The 21633-nt window shown below is 28.2% G+C and overlaps 1 protein-coding gene across 1 annotated transcript; it reads right to left on the bottom strand.

Moving 5' to 3' along the window:
* Positions 1-748: 748 nt before the first annotated feature.
* LOC145843912 (uncharacterized) lies at positions 749-20014 on the bottom strand. The gene is made up of 10 exons (XM_082951188.1): positions 19685-20014; positions 17540-17759; positions 16063-16124; positions 10874-10995; positions 9380-9550; positions 8543-8721; positions 6098-6292; positions 4280-4479; positions 3380-4149; positions 749-3019 (listed from the first exon to the last, which is right to left on the bottom strand). Exons 1-10 carry the CDS (start codon positions 19948-19950, stop codon positions 1308-1310), a joined length of 3897 nt encoding a protein of 1298 aa, XP_082807314.1. The 5' UTR covers positions 19951-20014; the 3' UTR covers positions 749-1307.
* Positions 20015-21633: the final 1619 nt, after the last annotated feature.

The raw sequence follows: 21633 nt of genomic DNA, 5'->3' as shown, positions 1-21633 counted from the left end.
CAAAATTAATCAGAACAAAAAAAAAAGAGTCCTAACAACGAGTTTTTTTTTTATAGTGTTTAACAATAATAGATATCCTTTTGTTATGCTTTTAAGTTTTTATACCTATTTTTAGTATAAGATAATACTTTTAAAACAGTTAACAAATTGTAAATTTTGGACAAGTTAGGTCTAAAAACAGTACTTAAATGTCTAGTGAAACCAAAAAAATCACTAAGGAGATTTACTTCTTTTGTCAACGTTATGTTTAAGTACTCAATAAGTATAATATTTAATTTTATCTGTGGTATCTGTTGTGGTATATGTATTTAAAAAAAAATTAACTTTGAAAGTTTAAAAAACTTCAGAAAATGTCAATAAAAAGTTTTTAATAATAACATGTAAAAAAGTTCATAAAATATTTTACGAATAATAAAGAGGTAATTTAAAGTCTTAAATATAAAAACTTACTCAGATTTTTAAAAGTTTCAGCGTTTTAGTGTATTTATTACAGATAAAATACTTTTTTAGGTTAGAAAGTTTAAATTAGCAAACAAATTTCAAGTTTATTTAATTAAAAGTTTATACATATATTTTTAAAAAAGTAAAAATTAACGTAGTTTTAAACTTTTTAAACTTTTTACAAAGTTCGAACATAAAAATAAAGTTGTAGCTATAAAACTTCAAAAATTCTTAAACCAATTTTTTCTAAAACCATGCTTTAGTCGCTAATTGTACAGCCTATTATGACTAAGAAACATGTAATCTAAAAAAGGCAATTTTAAAACTTATCTTTTGAGCACAATTAAACTTTTAAACTATATAAAGTCAACAAAAAATTGCAATCTGTAAAAGTTCATGCTAATAGTTTAGTATTTACATTTAAGAAGTCAGTGATATAAATAAAGCAACAGCTAAAACTTAAAAATAAATTTATTAGTAAAAATAACTATAGCTAGTTTTAGTGCATTTCAGTTTTTAGTAATATATCAAAATCTGTTTTTGTAAAACAGTAGAAGTACAATTATCGTTTAATAACTAATTTCAAATACAAACATAATTTAAAAAGTATTAAATAATATTAATACTTTTAGTACTTGCTATTTTATCTAACATGTTTTGGCAATATTAAAACATAAAAAAGTAACATAAAAAATCTGGAATGGAACTAAACTTGTTTGTTTTACGAACTTTGTTCTTTGTTTAACTTAAAACAAGACAAAAGACCCTACTAAGCTCATCAAAAAACGCTTAACGGTATTAGATTGGCCTAAGTTAACTTTATCAGTAAGTTTTTGTTCAATAAAATACAAACGTTTTCAAACGTTTCAACCCTTTTTCAATTTCTGCTCCAGTCTTAACTTTGCCGCTCTGTTCATTCGTTGTGTGGGTCGCTTCTTGGGCGTGGGACTCATCATGACACTCGAAGATGCTGATGACTGAGAGCAGAGGGTAACGGAAGAAGTTGTTTTTCGGAGAGCAAAGCTTTTTGTCGGAGTTCTTATCTTGCTGGTATTTTTTTCGGGAATCGATAGGTCTGTTTCTTTCATGCTTTCTTTTAGTGGAATTGTTAAGTTGTTTTTCAATGTAGATTTGTTTGATGTAGAAATGCCATTGCTTAGTTTTTCGTTTTTTGTTTTGTACGAAGTTGTCAAAGGTTTTTTTGACGCCGTTGTGTTTCGGATATTTTTGTTTGAATTGTTTAAAGAAGTACTTTTTGGATTAGACTTTGAATTTGTTGCTGGTCTGATTCGAGACATGTAATTAGGTGACTTTATCCTTTCTTTTGAAATAATGTTTGTATTAGCTTTACTTAATCTTGGAAAAACTACCTTTGAGTTGTTTACTTTTTTATTGTTTACAACTACATTAGGCTTTGATACTGGACTGTTTAATCTACTGCTGCTTTCATTGTTTTTAGAGTTAAACGACATTGGTATTTTTGACTTTAAAGTCTCATTTCGGGTAGCAGTAGGTTGTTTAACGCTTTTTTGATTAAAACTTTGACTTCTTGGTGATAATTTGGTACTTTTAGGTATGCCAGTTTTGTACTGTACTTTATATTTTTTTTGGGTTGAGGAAATCTTTGATGAGCCACTTGCAACGCTAGCAACTTTTTTAACAACTGAACGAACACTTTTTACTGCTTTGTTTGACATCGTTTTATTTGCAATGCTCATAATACTGTTAGATCTTTTATCTTTTCTTTCAGTCTCAATAATCAAGACCTCGTCTGACTTTGTTAGATCTTCTTCACTTCTATTGTTTTCCTTAGTGAGATCTTTTGCACCTTTAATACTTTCTATTTTGCCTACATCCACATTAACATTGTCTTCTGATATGTTAGTTATTAATAATTTTTCTGTAACAATGTTTTTATTTTTAAAGTCGTCTAAGTTTGGTATTTTCTCTGCTGTTGATCCAGTATCAAGGGTATCTTTGTTTACATCTAGTTCAGGTATTTTTAGTTCTGCCTCACTAGAGTCCACTTTTTCAGTTAGGTCAGAAATGGTAGCTTTATTGTTCTGAAGGAAACTCTGGCTTAAAGCTTTCTCTCTTCTCCGTCTCCTACGATTCGTATTTGCACCCGAGTCGTTGTTTGAAGAAGCTTGTGAATAGTTTGTAGAAGAACAACTGTTAGACTTTAAAGTTTCGTCGTTTGCAGTAACCTTCTGACACTTGCCTTTTAAAAAATTAGCGCTTTTGTTGGTAATTATTTCTTGAGGTAGTTCAATTTGAGAGTCTTCAGTCGTCCTACCAGCCAACACTGCATTGCTTCGTTCGCTCGCTAACCTTTTGTTTTGTTCAACTTCGCCGGCAACTTCTTCCAGATTGGCAAGCAACCCATTTTCAATGTCCACTTCGACAACGGCCGCCTCCGGGAGGTCTGACAAGGATTTCTGAAAAATGGGGCTTCTGTTGCGACGGCGCCTCCTGGCCCGCTTCCCCGCATCCAGACTCATTCTTGTCATCGGGTCTTCAGCGGATACGAAGTTTTTCATTTCTCCGCCAAATGTATGTCTACGGTTGTTGTCTTCTTCTACAAATGAAAATGAGTTATAATAATAATTAAAAACAACTGCATAAACATCGTATTCAAATAAAAAAATACTTGAAAAAATTTTTGTACACATTTCCTATCTAGTAGTTGTTATAGATGAGATTGAGTTATAAAAGATAAATTGAAAAAGTAATAATTTTTAAATAAAATGTTTAATCTAAAATCAATCTGCGTTGAAAATAGAATACATATTGATGCTATATAGTTTTAAAAATAGGTTAGTTGACATTACAAATAGTTTAAACCCTGCTTAACCCTTTGCTTCAACACTTCTACATACAACAAGTGTTTGACTAACACACTTTAAAAATTAAAAGAACGTATTGTAAAACAACGAACCTGAAACTTTTATTAAGGGTAGATTAGAAGACTCTGGTTTTTGTTCGTCTTTACGTTGAAAGCTACTGTTGAACCTCGTGTAAAAACCGTTTCGTTGCTCCGAATCGTCGTGAACGGAGTGCGGCGAACGATTGACTTTGAAGGACCGACGAGACTGAGTGCTTCTTATGAGTCTCTCGGGGTTCAGAATGTTGTTTATGTCCGTCGCAAGCGCGTCTTTACCTTCAGTTGATCCGTCGTCTTTTTCATCCGCTTGCATGCTGGTGATGCTCTCGCTGACCAGCGGCGAAGGCACTTTCACGGCGTCGCCGCCCTTTTCAAGCAGCCCGTCGACCAACGACACGGGCCGCGGCTTGTTGCTGCGCCTCTCCCTTCTCCTCACCACGACCTTCTGACCGACCTGCGTCCCGGGTTCGTCCACCCACGCTTGCTTCGGGCGGAACGGAGGGCTGGCTTCCGTGCGGAGCTCGTCTTTGGCAGCGTCCTCCTTGTTCACGTCCGCCAGGATCATCTCCAGCTCTCGCGCGCCCTCAAGTGCGAAGTCCGCCGTTCTCCTCTTCCTCACCCGCGTCGACCTGGTCCTGTTGAACACTTTCGTGTTGGGCTGGTCCGAAGCCATGGACGGCAGGTCGTTCAAGACTTTGGGCACGAAGATCGGGAATTTTTCCGACGTCTTCTGGTCGTTGTGGTCCGCTAGGTGGTTTTGGCCGAACCTTGGAAGCGAGTTGGTCGACTTAAGTCTCAGGCTCTGAGTTCTTTCCAACATTTTTCTGTAAAAAATATCTGCATGTAAACTTAAATAGTTTAGCTTTATAATGCAATAACAGTAGAACTACTTCCTGGTTTTATAAAAAATATAACTTTTATGCAAACTAGAAAAACACGTGGATTAGCAACTACCGTTTCTTTAATTTTTCCTCTCGAACTTCGTTTTCCTGAGCTGCTTTCTTAAATTTAATCCTAAAGTCCAGGATTATTTGAAAGCATTCGGAAAGCTTGAACTTGTCCGGTTTTTCGCAAAAGTAGTGCGCGAGTCGCGCCTTCTTTTTCTTCAGCTCTTCTTCGCAAACTTCGATCTTTTTGAGATCGTCTCTTGCAGTCTGTTGAATAGTTTGTTGTTGTTATAAAACAAAAATATATTAAAGCTAAGTATAAGAGGTAGTAAACAATTTAAAAAAAATGTTTTAAGATAAATAAAACAGTCATGTTCATAGGCGTGTAGTTTTAGTTAAAACCAAATTATATAACATATTTAAACTAATATTTGATTACTCTAAAGGGTTTGAAAAGTTTTTATTTGAAGTAATAAAAAATTCTCCATTCTTCAACTTATCAAAACGTATAAAAAGTAAGTTCTACTAACAACTGTGATAATTATTTCAAAATAGTCAAAGTAGTTATAGTTAATTAAATTATGAGTTTTATTTGGAACGCACAAATTATTTTAAATTTTCTCAAGCTGTCACTTAGCTGTCACTATAATCTGTATTAAACGTACTACCGACGCTACGAGCTTATACTAATCTCAATTTTTATGTCATTTTAAAGCTAATAGCTTTTAAGTTAACTAGAACTAATTTATAACAACCGATTGTTCACCGTACTGTTTAATTTTGCAATCTGTTAATCTTTTGTAAACAAACCTGATTCAGGATTTATATAATGTTTGATAACTTACTCTGATGATTACAGTGTTAAATTTTTACAAATTATGGGAATATCTATAAGATTATTTGTTATTGTAGTTGTTAGTTTGTTAAACTCTGAAAAATCAACTTTAAAAAAATTAAATTTACCATAAAACCTGGCTGTTTTTTGAATTTAATGCTAATATTTTAATTTTTAGTCGTGCTTTTTAAGGTTGGACCATGTAGAATGCTTTGAAAAAATATAAAACTATAAACAAATTGAATTTTTATTTAAGTTTGTAAACTTTTCTTAGGTCTCTTCAGAATTAGAAACGATTGTGATTATCGTTTATTAGAGTTATAAAATTAAAAAAATCTTTAAAAAATACTTATATTTGATTAAAACTTTTAATAATGAGTAACCGACTTAGGATATATTAAACGAGCTAAAACTGTTAAGTAAAATGTCTAAGTATAATTGAAACAAACAAATGTATGATATTTTAGTGTAAAAAAGTTAAATTTAATAGTTTTAAATTACGATGTACATTACTAAAAAAAAGATTGGTCAAATAGAAAAACGTACATTTAATATATTTTTTGTTAACTTTCAAAAAAATAACAGTTTGTTCTATACTTAAAGCGTAGAAATGGCAAAAATAAAACTGACTTTAGTAAAAACATACAGTTTTACAAACTCAATTAACTTTCAAAATTAATTTTTAAATACTTTTCGTAATTACATTTGAAACAGATAAAAAGTATATTTGTATACATTTTAAATTATCTACTTTAAAAAATAGCCTTGGTATTAAGGAAATCTAGTTTTCAAAGATTAAAATGACATATTTAAAACTTTACTAGGCGTAAATAATCATAAGAACTTGGTAATTACTGCAATACTTTACTCTAACTTCTAGTATATGCAAATTAAAGTTATAATAGCTAAAAAGTGTTGTTAGATTTTAATAAATTTATGTATTCTAAGCGTTTTGAAGGCACAAATAAAAACTTAAAAAATGTACATTAAGCAAATAAAGTATCTTTAGATTAAAAAACTGATATCAAGCATACTAGTTAACAACCGAACCTTGAAAAAGCTTTCCATGCCTTTTCTAAGCGGCTTATCTGCTTCTTTGTCAATACTCTTCTTCAGCTGATGAACTTTCGTTTGGAAATTTTTAAAATCTGACAACATTTCCGATTCAGACACTCTGGAAGCATCTTCCACTGTTCTGAGCTCTTTGACCCAACACATCAGAGTTTGATCGTGCTTTTTTAACTCCTGTAAACACAGTAGTGATATTTTTTATACTGTTAAAGTTCTTCATAATCACTATCAAAAAATATAGTTTTGTCTTTTGCATATTAAAGCTTAATAATCTTACAACCTCTATTTGTTCGCAACAGATACAACTATCAAGGTTTTGAAAGTTTTTGCAGTAGAAAAAAAAGTATTTTTATTTTTATTTAGATTTGTAGTCAAGGTATAGCCTTAAATACACTTGCCTTTAAAAGTCTAACGCGTTTCCTTACATAATATTTTTTATTACATCAACGGTTAAGAAAAAATCTAATAGACCTCAAATGTATAATTTTGCTTTCAAATGTAAGTAATTAAAAATCGCTATTTTTTTGTTTTTTATTTGTTTGAACAGTGAAATAAAAAAGTTTTTATGATTTATATGCATATTTACCAAGTCATGTTTTACACGATTTTTGATTGCTAACATCGTGCTGTAAAATTTTACGACACAGTTTCGTACCGAAAGCTAAAAACAACCAGTTCGTGAAAGATAAAAATAACATGAAGTGTCTTTGCTCAAATATAGAAATAGACTGAAGAAAACTACAACCACTGTTTATTTCAATAAAATAATTATCTCTCTTTACTGTTACATATAATTTATACATTTTCCTTATAACAAATAAAGTTACTATTGTAGTAAAACATTGTTAGATCATCTTAAAAAAAAGTTGTTTACAAAGGTTGTAGTTTATAAAATCAAATTTTTAAACAGTTTATCAGAGTTTTATAGTTAAAGTTTGTTAAAACATAAAACATATTAATTTTACACTCTTTGGTTGATAATTAGACCAATACATAACTTATTATAACAGTTAGCTTCAAAAATGCAACTTTTTACTTACTTAAAAAGTATCTAGAAGGTTGAAGTTTTTATTTATACAAACATTTTACAAGATTTGATCTAAACAAAGCATCGTAAAAAAAGTTTAATTTTATTTACATTGATAAGAAATTAAAATGCTTTAAATTCCTATTCTTTTGTTGTAGTGTCGAAGTACTAGTTTTTTAAAAACATTTAATTTTAAAATTTTCTTCTAACTTATTTTTCTAATAGCTATTTTACTTTAACTTTTAAATTAAATTTACTTCGTTATATAAGAAATCTATTTCATAAGCTCTGCACTAAATCTTTTGTATACCAGTTTTTTGTCAGTATAAAGTGCACAGATTTTACGACTGCCAATGGTTTTTTAAATGTCAAATCGAAGACATTGCTTATAAAGATGCTGCAAAATTCTTTGCTGTTTTTTTTAAGCTTACTTCTTTTTTTTTTTAATATTCATACCAGAAATGCTTTTTTTACGTTTAATTTTTTTTTTTATACTAAATATTTTCTGAAATTAACAACTTTAACGTTTTGATAACGCTTAAACTTCTGCAGTTTGTAGGGCAATAAAAATACTATTTTAGTTTCGATAACTTTAAAAGATCAGTTTATATAAAATGAATTAGAAATGTGTTTGTAATAATTTTTTTCCAAGTTATAATTGTTTATAAAACTTTTCAGTAAGTTTATTTATTTTTTATTACTTTTTATACGCCTAAAATCACTATTATTTTTTCAAACACAACAACTTTAAATTTGAAACTTGTAAAATAAAAACAGCATACACAATGCTTTATTTGACAGTAGCATGTACTAGCTTACATCTATCTGTGTTGTTAATTTGAAATAGAACAACTTTGTTAAATTTAAATTGTATGAAATGCTTACCATAGTACAAATCAAAGCTTTTTTCAATTTTAGGTGTTGTTGTAAATTTCTAAAAAAGATTATTTCAAAATGTTGGCAAAACTATTTTAGTGTAATAGTATGTTATAAAACCACTGTTTTTATATAACTTCCTACTTTGTATCAAATTTTTGTATTATACTATTTAATATGATATTAAAAATACAACTGATTTTAAAATTTAGCAATACTGCTCCTTTGTTTATAAATATTTTTCATCATACTTTTTAACTAGTAAATTGTTTTACTAAATCGAACTTTTAAAGTTTGCTCTACTAAATCAGTTAATCGAGTATTTAAGTATTAAGAAATTTCTTTACTTTCTCAGGCTTATGAAAACTTAACCTAGCACTACCAAGTACTGCTATGTACTTGACTTGGTGTTTTTTATTTATTTTATCAACCGTTTTCAAAACCAATGAAAAGTTTACTAAAAAATTAATAGTCGGAAAAAAATATGTTATGTTGGTAAAAAATATTTCTTCCAAAGTTACCATGGCGACGTAGTGAAGCAGGTTGATCCCCGGCTTGTTCGCTTTGGTGTCGGTCAGCTTCTGCAGGGAGGAGAGCTGGAAACCGGCGGCGTTTCCGAGGGAAACCCCCCTGTTCAGGTAGTTCCCGCACTGCAGGATCATGTGCATTATGATGGAGAGTGCAACGCACTTGCGTATGTCTGCAACGAAATAATAGATAAGTACATATTTATTATCTGCAACAAATTGTTTGCTTGTTTGTGTCACGTGCGCTGAATGAAACGTAGTTGATCAAACAAGATTTTTTTTAAATTTTTAGTTTTTATTTTAAGTGAATGAGTGGAAAATCTTTGTTTTTTGTTTTCAAGTCATTAGTTACGGTAGTTTAAAAAGCATTAGCTTTATGGCTAACTTAAAAATGTATTTTGTGCAGTTCTCGGAATATTCTGTTTCAAAAACATATTTTTGATCTATAAATGAAAACTTTAAAATATTTTTAGTAAGTACATAAAAAATATTTAACAGTAATAAAAGCATGAAGTTAGATGTCACGCTATTTTGGGAATAATCATCTTACAAGCCTAAGTTGAATTATAATTGTTTATAAAATAAATTGTCATAAATTTCTAAGAGCTGTAATAATTAAAACAAAATAAAGCAATATTTTGTTTACTTTAAACAGTATTTTGAACAAAATAGATCATATTATTAAATGAAATTTACAATTGTTAAAACTCTTTCTATTTTTTTATTGTACTTTAGTATATATATGATAAACTGTACTTGACAAGTTATAAAAAATTATCTATAAAACAGTATACCCAAAGCTCTAATACATAATTATAGCTTTCAGATTACCTTCAATTGCTTTTATGAAGCATCTCATTGATTCCACGATGTGAGGTGCTTCAATACTGAATTCCGACTTCAATAGAACGGATTCCACACGCAAAGAGTAGTTTGGTACAGATATAATTCTCTTCAAAAACTCTTCTGGCTTCTCAAGAAGAGCAAGATCTCCTTTATAAGCTGAAAAGTTAAAAGTTTAAATTTTTTATTAAGAATATATGAAAGTTAAAAAATATTAAGAACTACTTTTGTTTCTTTTGTTTTATAGCCATGTTTTAAACGTGTAGAGTATTTTGATTTGATCTTAGAAAAAAAACTGATAGATAAAGTGTGTTTACAACTGTTAAATCTTATAGTAAATTTTTAATAACATCTTTTAAACCACTTTTTATTTACAATGAAAAAGTAAATTAAATTATAAAACTTTGACATTATACTTTTTATCGTTTTTTTTTTGCATACCTCTAAGTGTTGTCACAAATCATTAACTGAAATAAGCGATAATTTAGAAAAACCATTAAGCGTAATCTATGAAGTAAACTTAATTATATCGACCATTAAACTTAAAAAAACATTAGCTATACAAAAAAGTTTATTTTTAGATTTAGATATCAGATTATATCTTTCTTGATAAATCTTAGATACTTATGAAGCGCCATAGTGGACTAAGATAAAGAAAAAGTATGTATTTAAGCTGTACTTAACTTACAAAAGCAATAAAAATTTTTGTTTTATTTGAGATATAGAGTTCTTATTCAATTCAATAGAGTGGTAAGTTTAAAAACAGATATTTTTGTTTCAAAGTATTAGTTATTTAAATCAATTAAACATAAGAGTATATAATCAAAACTGATGAATAAAATAATATGATAGATAAATAAAATCTACTGATTTTGACATGATTTGTATAAATATACAATACGGAAATGCATATGAAGCTTTAAGTATAAAGAAATTAAAAATAACTTTTAAAGTTATACTTGTAAATATCCACTAAGTTTTAAATTTTTACGGATAAAACTTTTTTTTAAATAGTGTCTTGCTGAAAAAAAAAAGTTTTTTAAATTATTTTTTCTTGTATAAAATTATACTTTAGTATAACATTTAGTTTTTTTTATTTAACATACCTTGTTTATTTTACTCACACTTACAACTTAAGTCACTAACACATTTTACTGCTACTAAATGTGGTAAACACAATAGTTGTATTTAACATTTCTTTTAAAAATTCAATCTATAAATTTAGTTCTCAAACCTGAAATTTAAAAGTTAATATTTAATTAAGACAATTTAAACTTAGTTTAAGTAAATACTATGCGATTGATAATCACTTTGTTAGGTCATTAAACTCAATAAAGGTTTTTTTTATCTTTCGTTTTGTTGTATTTATGTTTGTAAACAATACTTTACTTACGCTATAACATAAATACTCATTCAATAAACAGTTTTAATTTAAGTAGAATTTCAATAAAAAATTTTATCATAAAAGGTTTTTTTGCTTACATTTTAGTGACTTAAATTCGTCTTTATCGGGCAATAACTTTTTTAAGCTTTTAATCTGTTGTACTGAGTAAAATGCATGATTGCATAATGTAATTGCTTCAACCATTTCCGCGATACCAGTCCTGTAAAAATAAATTTATTATTATTCTGGATTTATAATTAAGTATTCTTTAATTTCTATTGCATGAGTTTTTTTTTTGGTAAAAAAATAACGGTTTTTTTAAGTGCTGTGTATGTAGTTAAAAGACTGTCCAAAAAGTTTTGTTTTTTAAACAATGCCTTTAGTAATCTCAAGTTTGCTTAAGTTTTAGTTAATTACAAAAATTAAATTTTAGTAGGTATAAACGTTTACTACTAACTAGCAGATTAATACTTTGGTTACAATTGAAAATACTGTTTTTGTGAAACAAATAGTATGCAAGCTCTAATGAGTATATAAAGACGAGTTTATTTAAAAACTGAGTATTGATAAAAAATAAACTTTATTAGTATTAAATAACTAAATTTTTTTGATAAATAAAACATTTGTTACAGTGAAAGAACATTTTATGTGAATAACAAAAGAAGTTAGCGTGTTATTTTTTAATTATTATCTAACTTTTTTCCTTATTTAATACTTGGTACTACTTATTATTACAGTAATGCTTAAAAGGGTTAGGCTTTTTGTTGCTTAGTGCTTTTATTGTTTAGTATTTTATTTTGTTTACTTGATAAACTAGTATTAAATAATTATTTTTGCAGCTGCCATCTAGTCTAAAATAAATATTGTTGATTTATGGGAATAATTTAGTATCAATCAAAAACAACTTTTCAAAGTAGTTGCTGTAAAATAAATAAAAATAAAACATTTTTGATAAATTATATTAATGTATGATGAAATATATTTTTTTTTTTAACCATTTAACCACATAAGTATTAATAAAAAGTTTGAATCACTATAATAAAGTTTGTAATTTACTAAAATGTGTTGTTGCAAAAAGGTTTTTTGTTGTGTTTAAAAAGCATCTTAAACATTAGATTAGTAAAGAAAAAAAAGTCAATTTAAAGTTGTTTTTTTTCTAAGCTTTTTGACACAATCTTTGCATCCTTATATGTTTAAAATTACAATCTTAGTTATTTTTTTGTGCTTGTGTTTAAAATATAATAACATGTATAAGTAAAAACACAAACTCAGTAAGTATTTGTTTATTACGATACTCGAGTTTCTTGAAGAGAAATTTTAGTTTCTGTCCTTCAAATAATATGTACTCAAAACTAGCAACTGTATTGCAAAATTAGACGCGAATTTCATCTTTAAACCTTAAAATACACTTTCTCTGAGTCCAATTTAAAGAGAGATCAAGCCAAATATTCTGAATAATTAAAGACCATAGTGAACACTACAGTTTTGAACCGATACCAATTGAAGAACATAAACCAAATTCAAAAACTCAGATTGTCAATAATGAAAAGTCAACATTTTAAATATATTTATTACTTATCATATTCTTTCTCACACTTGATAAAACTAAGCACGCAAAGATTATGGTTTTTGTTTAAGTATTGAAAAACGGGTCGGCTACAGTTTTTAGGATTTGGAAATGTTTTCATTCTTAACATTATTCAAATGAGGTAAAGTGATAAAACAGCAGAATATCAAGAACACCTAAACCCTTATCCCTAACCTAAAATAAATAAAAAATAAACCAATTTTTTTTATTACCAGAAACTTAAAATCAAATAAGTAAAATGTTAGCCAATCAGAAGCGACCTCAGATCTGCAGCCGACGCTTGAAAAACTTTTGTAATCGTTTACGTCATATAGCGTCATGCACAAAATCAAAAAAAAAAATTTAGCAAAAAACAAAGATCGGTAGCCTTTTTTAAGTCCAGGGCAACAATGTAAGCAATAATAGAGTCATATTAAACAATAATTATTAAAATAAATATTAAAATAATAATAAAAAGGCTAACTACAAGTTTTTACCACAACGAACTTTTTTTTTGTTTTAAAAGAGTACGTCTTTAGGTGAAAAGTACCTCAAGGTTCGCATATATATTTTCTGTGGGCAGCAGTATACCCTTGCTTAAAATATGATTTGTTTTCATTATCACTTGATAGATGAATAAACATTGTAAAGAAAATCTTGTAAAAAAAACAGTTGTAAATGAGAAGCTTTTCTTTTTAAGTTTTAGCTAGCAAAACATACTTTAATGTATTGTTCGATTATAAAATTTTAATGTTTTGCTTACATTATAAAAAGATAGTTTTTTAAAATTATGATATTTATTTAAATTTAAAGTACTTCAAAATCGAAAATCATAAAAACAGATGTGATAACTAAATAATTGAAACATATTTTGCTAAAATGCCAGTCAAGTCCTCTACATTATCCCTCTAAATTATTTTCATATTTTCATGTCCGCCGCTAACGTCATAAAAACATTTTCTGATTGAAGACTTTAACTGGAGCATCAGAACATTATTTTTATGTTAACAGCTATCTGTCTTCAAAACTACATTGAACAAAACAAACAAGATTAGAACTGGTGACGCGTGTTAATATCAGCAAAGTGATCAAAGAGACCGCTGCGCTCATCAAAATGCATGAGGCTTATCAAAACTAAAACACAAAAAACCTCCTTCAGACCGACGTGTTTACCAACTGATAGATAGCTTTGATTTTTACTTGTTTTATTTTATTATTTTTTTGATTACTTCTAAAGGCTTTGTAAACATACGAAGTGTTAAACTAGTCAGCTGATTTATCAATACCTGAATCGTATTTTCAAAGTCAAAGCTTTAAAAAAAGTCAAGATCTTTTTCAAGTAATTTAGTTGAAGAGTGACTACTATATAGAACACATAATTTAAAAACTATATTTTAAACCACATTTAATGTCAATGATATCATAAAAGTCAGCAAATAGACCTTTTTATATCCTACTGTCGATGAGTCATCTTAAATTGTATGAAAAGATCAAAGAGAGTTTTGAAAATTGAAAAGGTGTTAAAATTTATTTCACTTGGGAAATGCTTATAAAAAGCTGTATTTTTAAATGAAAAGTATCCAAAACAATAAGTTTTCAGCGCTGTATTTTTTGTCAAAACAAATATTTTAGTAAAGTATTAAAAGTTCAAGTGTTTGTTTATTAATGTTTTATAAATAGTATATTTGTTGAAGTGTATTGGTTTTTACGTTACAGATAACAAGCTAATCAAAAAATTCCATTGTTTCTTTCAGCTTATGTTTTTAATTTATTAGTTATTGTTAGCATTGGTAAAAAAAAATTTAAGGTTACTTATGTAGCAAAAGTAAAGAAAAAATTGTAAAAAATAAATAAATAATTTAATTAAGCTAAAACTGATTATTACTAAAAACTCTTTGAACACTAAAGTATTGAGTTTAAATAATTTATACGAAAAACATTTTACTTTAAAGTAGTCAAGTATTGTAAACTACACTCTTTTAATCATATGAAATTTAGTCAAAAAAACCAATATAATATCGCATTTAAATTTGTAATGACAACAATCCAACCGCAAAGATTAAAGACGATGAAAAACGACTTAGTGAATTGCATTGTGATGTCACAAGTGCTCATGTGACGCAACCAAATATGCGCCCACGTGGTCACCGATCGATTGACTATGAGGGTCACCACTTGAGTAGCGAGCCCCGAAGTTTTTAGCGACCGCAAAATTGTCACCCCTCTCTTCAAAGACGCAAGAAAAAATTGAGTGCTCTGAAGTTGCATGGGTGAAAACGCACGCTCTTTTCATGTTGCGAGTTTTGCTGCACACTTTGTGCTAGATACTAGATTGACAAATTAAGTTTTCAAAACAAAAAAAAAATTGGAATGTAGAGAAATTTAGTTTTTGTGATTGTGTTTGAACATTGAAGAATATAACAAATTAGTAAATAGTTATTTTTTTAATATAATAAGTTATCAGGTTAAACAAGTATTAAACCTATGGTGATAGTTTTTAGGACAACATTAAAATAAAAAGTTTACAAAGAATTCAAAAACCTTTTATTTTTTCGGGTGTATTTATTATCAATTATTACAAAACAAGTGAATATAAAATATTCGATTGTGGGTTTTTTTTAAAGATTATCTTTCGCACAAACGCATCACAATACACATTACTTAAGACAACAAAACATCAACAAATCAATGACTGATAACGCTGCACAAACACCGTCGGACTGCAATTTTCGAATAAAAAAAAACAAACAAAGCCTTAATTTTTTCATTTCGTGAACCTGAAAGCTTATTCTCTTCGTAATGATGTATTAGAAGGACAACAGCGAGGCGAACAGAGCACTTATGATGCACCGTTTGCTGCCAGCACAAAGGCGCGATTGGCGCTCGGGCAATTTCGTCGCTTTCATCTTTTTCGTCCACTGTGCACGCGAAATTGAAAACCCGTGAGAAAGCTGACATGTAAACAATTTAAATGTTTACATGACCCCCGCGACTTCCTGCGCGTCGCAATTATCACGGCCTCATTCGCTTCACGCTTGGACGGAGCGTTTGTTTACTGTAAGCTCGGACGCCCTCGAGATAGCAGGTGCACTTTGTTTAAGATGCTTGATGTTTGCTCTTTTCATACTTTTTGTACATAAATTAATATCGTAAAGAACGTAGAAGCACGATTTTTTTTAAATTGCTAGGTCATTTTAATAGTGACAAAACTTTCAGAACTTATTTTCTGTAATTAGTTTTTTAGCTTTTATTTTGTTTTGTACTTTTATAGAGTAAGCTTATTAAACGTTATTTTCGAAGCATATTGCTTCTAAGCAAAGGTTTGCTGTTAAGCTTGTGTTTAAATTAAAAATAAAATGTTTTGTAACGTGTTTAAACCTTTTTTGATACAAAAGAACAAAAATACAAAACAGGGCATGTCATGGGAGCAAAAAGTTCTGCCATTGTGTTATCCTTGGAAACCTTATTGTACAACTAATTTACTTTGTCGTAAGTTAATACATAAACTGGATTGTTACAATTAGTTTTTTTCAGATAGTTTAATTGTGTACTTTTATAATGCAAGACAGTTTGGATTTACTTTTTCAAAAAAAATTTTTAGTTTTTAAACTTTCAATAACACTCAATAAATGTTTTACTACTTCCTATAAAAATAAGAAAACTTAAAAATTTATCAATCATATTAAAACGTTTTTAACTTTATTATGAAATAAAACCTACTTGCTGAACTGACGAATGAAAATGCTCAGATTCAAACTCTTCTGTGTTGGTAAAAATGCTATCTGTAATAATTTAATGTTTTAATTTCAAAAGTGTTATGCCGGTATGTTAGTTACTTATTCAATCAACAGTAAAAAAATTTTTTACTACACTAAAAAAACAAGTGTAATTAAAAATTAAAAATATATTTCTACCGAGTAGTAAGTTGAATAATCTTTTACAAGTTTGTTTTATAACAAATCTTTATGATTATTAGGTGTCTTTTTTACCACTTTTGTTTTTTAACTAATAGTTATTACGACTGAATAGAGTTAGTTTAAAAATTATTTATAAATACTTTTTTATAATACAAGTTTTAAGTCGCGTTAAAAAGCTTTAATTCAGCCCTTTTTGAAAAATATTATCCAGATTGCACACAACTCAAAAAACAACTTCTTTAGCTGCCGAAAAAGTACTTTGTCATTTTCGCCAACGTTTCTGTTTGTTTGTTTTTTCGATTGTGAACTAGTTTCCTGAAACGGCGAGCAAACAGTGCTCACACGCGATATACATGTTGTTGTGATTTATGCTTTCTCTCATTACCTTTACGTTTTGGCGTCGACCGAAACCGGGCCGACGCCACGGAATTACTAAAACAATGACGACAAAAACGCATCACTGAGCAATACATTCGGTTCGGTATTTGCTTACGACTGCTCTACCGGTCCGCAAATAGTGTAAAATGTAATGAACGCATCGAAATTTGTCCAACGCGCAAAGTCTTTGAAGGGACACTGCGCTTATTTGCTTTATCAGAATTGTTATTTTAAGGAATAATGGCATGGCCACTGCCCGTGTTTACACAAAAGATAACTTTTTTTCCTTGCTTGAGTTTCTTCTAAGGTCTGTTGCGAAGCAAGCTGAAGTTTTTTAAATTTTCTTTTTAAACTAGGCTTGGCTGTTTTGAGTATGATTATTTTCGAGAGTACTAATTGTAACAACTTGATAAATTTGTACCTACTTATTTTTGTCGTTTCAGTTAAAATTAAAGCTTTGAACTAGTTCGTTAAATTTATCATTAATTTAGACAAAAATATCTAGTTTGCACAAAGTTTTATAAATAGATGCAAAGCAAATAGAAACGATAAAAGTTTCTTGGTAAAAAATATTTTTTGCACTAACATAATGCTTATGTAAATAAACTAGTTTGTTAATATTTATTATAAAATAAGAGTTGGTAAAAACTATTAAATAACTTAAAGTTTAGGATGTAGTTAAAAGGATATCAGATAAAAGTTATAATTCTTTCCTAAGTAGCTAAAACCTCGTGGAAAGAGAATATCTTACTCCATTGTTGTTTTATTCTCATCCACCAATACACTTAACAATCTACATACTAAAACAACATTTTTGTAGAAATTTCACTTTATTACTTTTTTTTTCTTTTTTCTAAAAGTATTTCCTATTCAAATTTTACATATAGAACATAAAGTATTACTTTTTTATTCTTTTCTGATTCAGCTGGTTGCGCCTTCTTTTTAGAAAACGACTTTTTGTTCTTTTTTGGCTGATTATCGTCAACTGCAAACAACTCTGTGATCAGCTCTTTATCGATCCCAAGAGTTCTGAATCCATCAATTTTTTTGGCTTCGTTGAAAATAGTTTTGTCGCTCTTGGTTATGTTTGAGTCGGCCTTTTGCCACTGCAGTCTGCGAGTCCTGTTCAAAGAAGAATTCAATTGTTAATCGGTCGTTTGAACAGCACTAAGTGCAAAACTTAACCAAAAAGCAATAACATCAAAGAAACTTAAATGAACTTTAAGTTTGACTGCTAATAATAAAATGAAGATGCTTCATAATTTTAAAATTGCGGTGTAAAAAAATATTAATTTAAATATAGAGTTAAACAACATCTATTTCAGCTCAATTTTATGTTCTTTTAATAAAACTTTTGTTAACCAGAAAAAGTAAAATGTTTACATTGATTCAATTATAAAGAGCAACAATCACATGTTTATTTAAAACAAATAAGTAAACTATTAATTCAAGTCTAACAAAATGATTTTTAACAGCACATAACAATTAAAACTAGTAACTTTTTCAACATCTTTCTAGTTAGAAATTTAAGTTTTTAGAATAACTAAGTTTTAAACTCTGTTTGTATACATTACTTTTAAGTTTTAGTTTTCGTACGTAAATGTTTTATTGTGCTAATAAAGTCTTGTTCATTAACATATTTTCAAACAGGCAATAAAAATGCAATAAAACAGGTGTTTATTTAAACCTAATTTAATCTTTTTGCAAATAATAGTTTAACAATAAATTTGATGTACAAACATTGACATTGTAGTCGTTTACTTAATGGCTTCTTTTTAACAATAAAACAAGAATTTATAACTTTTATATTACTCTCACTCAGAGAAAATATCATAACAAAATTGACCGCAAGTTAATTTTTTCAAAACAAAATGTGTTTTGAATCTAAGGTTTGTTGTGTGTTTTTTATGCCCTAGGCTAAGAAAAGTGTGCAATAGTATACTTTATTTACAAAATGCAGACATTTTTTGAACAATAACATTTAAAAAAGCATATGCAAAGATTATAACTAAAACTTTTGTATTTAAATAAACTGAAACTTTCAATTATTTACAAAAAATAATGTGTATCAAAATTAAATACAAACTAACACTTTCAAAAACTTTAAAATAAATTATAAAAAATATTTTTAAGCAAAACAATGTCTTAATTCAAACTATTTCTAACAATTCTTTTAAAGTATAGTTGTTTAAACAAGTTTTAAGTTTGACTTGTTTGAGAGTATAAAGAAAATTTTTTTGAAGCTATTTAGAACTATTAAAAAAAGTTTTAACATAAAACTTTAAAACATTTAATAAGATTTTAAGTATTGTAGAAGAAAATTATAATATTTTAAGTATTTATTAAAAATTTTAATTTGAAATAAAAAATCTAGCACTTTCTACTTTATGTGATAAAAACTTTTTGTTAAAAAACGTTAAAAATTTTCATAGTTAAATATTTTTCAACGAAATTTTAAAATTCTAATTTTTAAGCTAGCAATTTTTTTTTTGTAAAAATGTTAAAGTACAAGTTTACGAAACTAAAAAATTTACAATCTTGTCAATTTGACATGACTAAAGTTTTATAAGCCATACATGTTTAAATACAACCAATAACATTCTTAAAAAGTACTATTTTGTCAATTTAGTGCACTACTCAAAAGGAAACAAATAGTTTCATAAAGATTAAAAAGGAAACAGTTTAAGTTTACTTAATACAGCAAGTTTATCATAACATTTTTCAAAATTATTTAAACTTTCAAGCTTTACAAAACTTTGTAATGACTAATGACACAGCATTTAAACTTGTACGTGAATAAGTTTTTTTTTTCTTTAACTAGGTTGCTGTTGAAATAGTATTCGACAAAAGTACGAGCAAATAGAAGAAACAAACAACCAATTATTTGTCCTTAAGAAACTTTCAAAAATTGAATTCATTCAGAATAAAAAAACTAAAAGCTATTCAGCCAAAACTTAAAAAGAATAAGCATGCTTTTGCTAAGAAATGTTTTTTGGCGCTTTTACAGTGGTTTATTCAAAATTTAAATAAAACAAATCGCCGCTTACTTGGGGATCGAGCTTTTCGATGAAGATTTTCCCGACGATGGGGGTGGAGGGGGTGGCACAGGAATTGCAGGAGGAGGAGGTATTGGAAGGGGTGGAGGCGGGGGTGGAATAAAAATAGGAGGAGCTTTTTCCTCCGCAGGAATCAGCTTCAAAGGTTGGACCGTGGTGAAAATAACCTCGTCGTCATTTTTGTTGGCTACTACGTCACTGTTAGTGATTATCAGGTTTTTCTCGTCTTCTATCCTCAGTTCAGTTTCCATGGTCATGCTTGAGCTTACGTGGTGAAAACAGGACGCCTCAAGTTTCTCATATCAACATTTTCAAATTATAATTTCTGCTTGAATAAAATTTATAGAGTTACTTTTTTTTTTATACTTTTGAAATGTTTAATTGTCGAAAAGTATCGACGCGGCTTTCTATAAATAACTTTTGAAAAATCTATCGTCATTTCACGTTTTTAGCTTTTACAATAACTTGTTTACAGCAGAGTAAAATGAGAGTATTGTAAGTCGTAATACACTACTTTATCAAGATAAAATTAAGTTAGTCCAAAAGTTGAAATAACCTCTAGCAATAAATGTTGTTTTTTTTTACTTGTTTGAAATTTTGATAATGTTGTAAATTAAAAATGAGGTTACGCAGTGTGCGAAAAACGTCTCGACTAATTTAAGGTTTAGTTGCTATTTTAATAAAATTTTATTTAAAACTACTTTATACATAAAAATTTTTTCAAAGTTCGAATAAAAAATAAAACTAGTTGGTACTTTTAGTTTAAGAAACAGTTTCTAAAATCAAATTTAGTTATTAAGGAATAAGCTATACATTAAATACACATTAATTAAACAAAACTATTTTTTTATCATTATCACAGTTACTTTTTAATTTTTATTTTAAAAATAAAACTAGTTTGTTGTCATTTTACAATAAAAGGAGTTATTCAAACTATTTCAAAGTATTTCGAGTTTAAAAGTGACCTTTTAACTCAACAAATATTTACTTTTAAGGACTTACCATCGCACGAATTTTACAACTTTGCATTTAAAGCAAAAAATAAGAAGAAATACCTTATACGTTGTTTTAGTTTTACAGAGCTGACTTGGTGTAAATTGATTTTAAAGCTCAGCTCGTATATTCCATTGAGCTGCAACTAAACCATAAAACATTATTTCTCCCTATAGATCTGTAAACTTTCTCAGTAAATGCACTGAATACGTACCTTTTCCCATTGTTGTTTACACACAATGATGATATTATGCTTGCAAACGATGCGGAAAAAGAAAATAAAAGATAAAAGAAAGATGTTTAAAGTCCAATGAGCACAAAAAATAAAAACTTATATTAATAAAATTTGACGGAAAGTTTTAAAACAATGATGTAGCATTTTATAACTGTGTGTAATAAATGCAAAGGGGTCTCTATTTCAAGTTTAATGAAGTAAAAAAAGTTTCTTTTCTACCAAGACTTAAAAGCTTAAAAGCTAAGCAGTTTTGTTTTAAAAATTGATTTCAGCCACTTATACAAAAAAAAACGTTTAAACGAATATAAACGTTATTTTTTGGTAAGAAATTAGGAATCTAACTATAAAAATTATTTAAAAATGAGTTTAAACATATACAAAAAAAATTGATTATACTTATTAGCGGTAGAATTTTAAAAGGCTAGTTAAGTTTTGAATGTAGACAAAATAATTTCATTAATTATAACTACAAGAGTAGAATATGACAGTAAACAACAAAAGCTATAGTTTTATTAGACACAGAATATTAATTTTCTCACAAAGAAAGTTTACCAGGAAAAAGGAATTGCAATAAAAACTCTTAAATTTTATGGTGCATCAAAAGCATTTGAAGCAATGAACCGTTGAACGGAAACCAATTGCATGTACTTAGCATGGTTTTGAAAGCTGGTGATGCGCATCGTTAAGATTCAAGTTTAAGAAGAAAGAGTTC

The sequence above is a fragment of the Thalia democratica genome, chromosome 9, assembly GCF_965202585.1.
Source record: "Thalia democratica chromosome 9, ktThaDemo2.hap1.1, whole genome shotgun sequence".
Lineage (NCBI taxonomy): Eukaryota > Metazoa > Chordata > Thaliacea > Salpida > Salpidae > Thalia > Thalia democratica.
Note: the sequence above shows the minus strand (reverse complement) of the source record. Positions and strands in the feature narration are given on the sequence as shown.